The 6251-nt window shown below is 30.4% G+C and overlaps 1 protein-coding gene across 1 annotated transcript; it reads right to left on the reverse strand.

Annotated features, from left to right (window-relative positions):
- Nucleotides 1-364: 364 nt before the first annotated feature.
- On the reverse strand, nt 365-4843 carry LOC116003471 (protein SIEVE ELEMENT OCCLUSION B-like). Its single transcript, XM_031243360.1, has 8 exons — nt 4643-4843; nt 3988-4140; nt 3465-3847; nt 3198-3274; nt 2952-3109; nt 1998-2570; nt 1600-1707; nt 365-1210 (listed from the first exon to the last, which is right to left on the reverse strand). Exons 1-8 carry the CDS (start codon nt 4802-4804, stop codon nt 494-496), a joined length of 2331 nt encoding a protein of 776 aa, XP_031099220.1. The 5' UTR covers nt 4805-4843; the 3' UTR covers nt 365-493.
- Between the last annotated feature and the right edge of the window lie 1408 nt (nt 4844-6251).

Below are 6251 nucleotides of genomic sequence, written 5' to 3' on the forward strand. Positions count from 1 at the left end.
TGTACACGTTCAATATTAGAATTTTTTATAATTTCATCTTTATTTTTATTATCTCAATATATAGTAAAAACAATTTATCCACACCCGGGTAATTGGACAATTATTTGTTCTAATTCAAAGGAAAACATCAGAAAACATAATCGATCCAATCAATTTCATCAATTGCGCTATATAATATTCGATGTTATAATATATATAATTGTATATTGATCCAAATATTCTTTAAATATTATAACAAATCCATTCCGTGCAACGCACGGGCGAAAATACTAGTGTTTGAAAAAGTATAGAACAGATACTATTTGTAAAGAATTATGAGCATTTAAAAAAAATAAAGAAAAGAAAGGAAACAAATTTAATTGGATGAAAACAATAAAAAATTCTCTCTCAATTGCAAGTAACAAATTGTGAGAAATTAAATTGGGTGCAAAAGTTTAACCATCAATACATGTGTAAAAACTGCATAATAATGTGCCAGTATTAGTTAAGTATACTAATTTGTATCATCATCACCATCACCATCACCACCACCACCACCATCACCATCACCATTACCATCATCATCATCATCCAAAATAAAAGAATGGCCATGGCAGCACGTAAAAGTGACGAATTTGTTCATATTGTAACAGCACTGGGGACACTTCTCATTCTCTGGAATTTGGTTAAAATTGGATGGGTATTCCAGAGCACAATAAGGGTGGTGATGTGAAGTAGAAGTTGAAGCAAGCATCTCATGATGATCTTTGAACGCTTGGTCAAACCCTTTGGCAATGGCGTTGTCCTTCCATTTCTCATATTCATTCATAACCGTCAGCATTTTGTCTCCTAAGTCACATAAAATTATTTTGTTCCTTTTAGCTAACAAAACACATCCTTCAATTGTTGATCCTTTAGCCTCATAAGCTAGCAATCTTTTTAATCCTTCCACAATTTCGTCACTCTTCTCATCGCGATGAATCTCATTTAAGAATTGAATTCTTGACAAGAACATACTTTGCTGTCGTGTCCAAAAATCTTTTGCAACACAAGGTTCACTATATTCGCAAATTTTCTCTCGAGCAATTGTTAATGCTACTTTAATGTTGGTACCAATGTAAGACATCACAAATGCCAATTGTGGATTAACACACAACACCTTTGATTTGAATTTTTTAACCCAATTTATGTCATTCCCTCCCATCAAAAAGATGTACTCGTTCGCATCGACCTGATAGATTATAATAGGTTAGTGTTATAAAATTAATATTGGTATAAAATTTAAGAAAAAAAGAAGGTAAAACTATCAATTGATTGTTAATTAGATTTACTTTTGTCGTAAAAAAATTCACAAGTAATTTAATTCAAGTACTAGCTTAGGAATGATAATTAAGAAGTTGTGGTTTTTTTTTTTTGAGTATTACTGACTTAGTTACAATGTAGTATCTGATCATAGCTACTTTCTCAACCTACTGAAAGAAGTTGTGGTTGAATATGAACAAAGTTTATTTCTTTTGAAGAGAAGAACAATGTTTATTTCTAACATTATTTCTTTAGATATTCTATAAATGGCAACTAGTTACAGTAAAAAATAATTAGTGATGTTGATGTTGTACGTACCAATACACTTAGCTGACCACGCTTGTCACTTGACAAAAGTTTAGTGCACCAAGTTACTTCCTTCCATAGATTATTTTCCCTTTCACATGTGTAAATATTGCTGTAAATCTATTGACTAAAATAAATAAGTAATGCCATCTGATTCAAAATTCTATGAAGTCTAAAAGTAAAAATAAAAATAAAAAATTTTGAAAGAAAATATTATAGTAATCAATTAGATATTTACATTTCTTTCTTATAATAATTATAAGAAGAGATTTAATATCTCATAATCAACGTCATCTAGAGTATATTATTTTAATTTTTAAGCTAAATAATAAAATAATAAATTACTATCTTCAAAAAAATAAAATAATAAAGTACTAGTTAGATATTAAAAGTTTAAAATAAACCCGTACCGGATCATTTACACGCCTAATAATGCCATGCAACCAATCATTCACCTTGCTATTCATTTCACCTGTAAAGTCACTTATCTCTCTATCAATGTGAGGCACAAACTCCCTAACATCCAAAGTCCTTTTCTTGAGCACAGTTTGTAAGAAAGGAACTATGCTATCTTCACTGCTCTCTGTAGTATACTCCGTAAATATAACCCCAAGTCTTATCCATATCAAATGCATTGCATTGCGGTGAGTAATCCTTCCATGATGATCCAGTGAGATAATGATAGGCTCACCTCCAATATGCAACACTTTCTCTTTAACAAATCTTACTAATCCTAAGGATACTGATTTTTCTGGATTTCTCATTGAAAGTAAATGATGTACATTTACTAAACCTCTAAACTGCTCTTTCACATTTTTATTAGTTGTCCATAATGTAGGACAATCTAATATTGGAATCCATAGTGTACGTAGTTTAATTTTCCACTCAACGTCATGAAGTAGGTCACGCAAATGGATGTCAATGTCAAGACTTGGTGATATTAACAATAGCAAACCCTTATTGTTCAACGAATGTAATCCCACCTGCAATTTTGAAGAGGGGCTATGTTTTAGTTAACAGATATTTGCCAATATTTCTATGACTACTAAGCTAGCAATGATACTAATAATTACTGTTCCATCGTATAGTATGATGTACAATTTTAATTAATACATTAACTAGTGAATAACATGTTTATCAGACTATTTTTGACAAATCAAATACTATTATTTGATAACATATATATAACACTGTAACTGAACTCAAAATCTTTTTAAAAGATTGATTATATTATTAATGAAGATATACACATGTAATTTTATTGTATATTTATTATTATTAACCTAAACAATGATATGGTACTTAATTAACAATCAACATCAAATAATTACAGTAATTGTTTTATATAAAACCTAAGTACGTACCATTTTTTCTGTCAGGCCATCATATATGAGCTTCTTTTTGTCATGACGCTTGACATTGAATAGTAATTTGAGAACATCCAAATTACTGGAAGGAACCGGGCTCTCCTCAGAAAATGCGCAACACAATGCTTGGTAAGATTCCTCTTCTCTCTTCTTTTCTATATATATCAATATTACTTTAATGCTTCAATATCAAAATATATGGTTATATACATATCGACAATTTATACATTTTATTTAACAAACCTATTATTGGGCGGCATTCTAAAATTAAGTCTTTAACTTTAGCAGCTAAACTGGACAATTGTGTTCTTTCAGGCCACCTATAACAACCACAACAATAATAACCTTAATCAATATTTATTTATTTGAATTCAATAATTAATATTTTTTTAATTACATAACACTTGTAATAGCTTGCCTGGCATAGAGCTTGATTTTGAAGTTTGACATGGATTATTTAAACTACGCATTATGGCCACACATAATTAAATATATAAAATTAAATCTTACTTAGAATTCGCTCTCGGAAAGCGAGCAAAATTGGATGTGCAAGCAAGAATACTCGTGAAGATCCAGTAGCAAGAGACTGGTATGATTGACGCTGAACTATGAGAGGATGATTTTGCGAGCTCAACAATATACTTAGTGAGCTGTAAGAGTAATTTGATAAACTGGACATGAGAGGGCACCATAGGAGCAGGGATTCCCTTGACAGTTGCCAACTTGGTACTCAATCCCTTGTGACCATTAACAAAACTAAATTCTCCATACATGATGGAGAATGCTGCCAGCATCATCAAAATCTTGACATCCCATGAAAATATGGATAACATTTTCATAAAGTATATTACAGTTGTGTGTTGATCCGCATTATCCCAACACTTTAATGTAGTCTGAATAATATCACATTATAAAAACAAGTATTATAACATAATCTACATATTATAATATTTGATTGGAAAAGTTAATTAATGAGAAAGAAAATGTTCACTTATTTTTTTTTTCATATAAATATAAAAAAAAATTACTGCACCTCAAAGGAAAGTCGTTTTATCTGACATAAAAATTCCACGTCTTTAAACTCTTCATTATTGGGTTCTCCCTCACCAAAATCCTTGTAGTCAAATAGCTCCTCATCAGACTCCTCATTTGACTCCTCGTCCTCAGGAATGGATTTTCCAATAGTCTAAATGAACCATGCATCATCCCAAAACAACAAATGAAATGGAAAATTGTGCGGAGAATCACGGCTCCGGTAATAACGTGTGAATTGAACAATAAGATATCAACAGTTATACAATCAGGCATTACAAGTTGCATGCATAGTCGTAATCACGGTATTCTTTTTTTCAAAATTACTTTACGGTGTGCTTTGATAATAATTTTCCGAATACATAATCAGGTATTAGCAGTTGCACAATCAAACATTACAAGATGCATAATAAGTAATTTACGATTCTCACAAAAGGAATACTCCTCATTTGATCTCAATTAATCTTATATATATACAATATACACACACTGACACCACTTTTGCTGTGTATTGTATTTATTGGGTGGATGAAAACAATTAGAAAAAGTAAAGTGGTTATTTTTAAAACAATGATCAAATAATACGACAAAATGGAATAGTGAGTAAGATAAAATATGTTTGGTAAACTATAAAAAGTAAGAATAAATAAGCTAACCGTAATAGGACAAAGGATGTTTTTCACGGTATTAAAGATAAAATTGACTTGAAAGTCTTTGCTATCGGGATTATGAGTAGCCATAATTTCTTGCATGATAGTTTCATGATCAATGTGTGAAACTACCATCTCAGATACAGGCAAAGGCTGATTAGATGCCATTTCTAAGAATTAGGGAGAAGAAAGATAGCTATGGGAAAGAGAAAATTGGGATGTTTGTGAGTCGACTGTGTGGCTATCCTGGCACATATATAGCAACAGATATGGAATATTTTATTAATTTGTTTGGAAGTTCATAAAAATTTGATGAAATTAAATAAAAATTCTCTTATTCTTTCTTGTAATGCACTCCAGGTATAGAGTAAGAGTTAAGAAAATATATGGGCCAATTCCAGTTGAGTTGGTCGAATTATTGATTTGATAACAACATAATTCTAAATTCAACTTCTAGTGAGAATAACCTATTGATCTTCTTAATTTAGATCAGACAGTTATTTACAACTTAAATCAGTTTACCTCTTTTGCCTCTGAAGTCATAAGGTGGACTTTATCCTAACGTGTGGAAATATACAATGTTAACGCACGTGGCATGTGGCATAAGGGTGACTAATTAATTAATCACAGGATTGAATGATGAAATGGTGGAGCTTGTCAAAAATATAAGTGGAATTGTAGAAACTTATATTGTTAATGTTATTTACTTATATATTTATGTCAACACCAAAATAAAATTAGTTAAAATAAAATTGTATTATTCTTCATATAAACTATCCCCAATATGCTCTCCTTGATTGCTCGTTTATGTTTTAGCTAATAAATTTTTCTGCAGGCCATTGATACAAGGTACATTTTTAATATACTAAAAGTACATTATTTGTTTTCTTAAAAAAAAGTACATTATTTGTATATTGAATATACACTATTTGATAGTATATAAAATAATGTATTTTTATTAGGAGCGAATAAAAGAAAATCAGCACTTCAAGTATATAAAGCAAAGCATGATGGCACTTTGTCTTTATATATAAATAAAGACAAAGTGCCACCATGCTTTACTTTATAACAGATGGACTATGTATATTTTGTTATTTGTTAAGAATGAATAAAAAATCTCTACAAATTTTAAAGTAAACAATGCCCTTTTTATTTTACTCCTAACACACTCCAAGTATGAAGTATAAAAGGAAACAAAGAAGCAAATGTGCCCCCAGACTCGAACCCATCCATGACTTCTCAATTGAAAAAAATCAGTTTAAGCCGCTTGACCACAAGGTCTTTGGCACAAATTTTTCATTTAGAAACATTAAAATTAAAGAAGTAAAATAAACATTGTCGACCCGGCGCTATGGTGTTCGAAAATCTTAGTTATAGTGTAAACAACTTGCAGGAGCAACTTAGTTGATTCTTAAGTGGTAGATTGTGAATAAGGACATTACCAAAATGCGTGTTTAAATTAATGTGCGCCTAACCTCTTACATATATAGCATAAGAAATTGAATAGATATTAGCCATGAATATTTTATTCGTTAAAGCAAATCATGAAAACTCATTAAAAAAAACATTGATAAATTAAATTAAGAAACGCATTATATTGATATGTATGTCAACA

This window comes from Ipomoea triloba, chromosome 14, assembly GCF_003576645.1.
Source record: "Ipomoea triloba cultivar NCNSP0323 chromosome 14, ASM357664v1".
NCBI lineage: Eukaryota > Viridiplantae > Streptophyta > Magnoliopsida > Solanales > Convolvulaceae > Ipomoea > Ipomoea triloba.

Bases quoted from the DNA above. Each gene is read 5' to 3' on its own strand.
- LOC116003471 (XM_031243360.1), bottom strand. From the start codon at position 4,804: ATGGCATCTAATCAGCCTTTGCCTGTATCTGAGATGGTAGTTTCACAC. The intron at 2,571-2,951 runs GTACGTACTTAG...TCAAAATTGCAG, and splicing joins ATGGCCTGACAGAAAAAATG to GTGGGATTACATTCGTTGAA. The intron at 1,211-1,599 runs GTACGTACAACA...ATAATCTATCAG, and splicing joins GTGGTCAGCTAAGTGTATTG to GTCGATGCGAACGAGTACAT.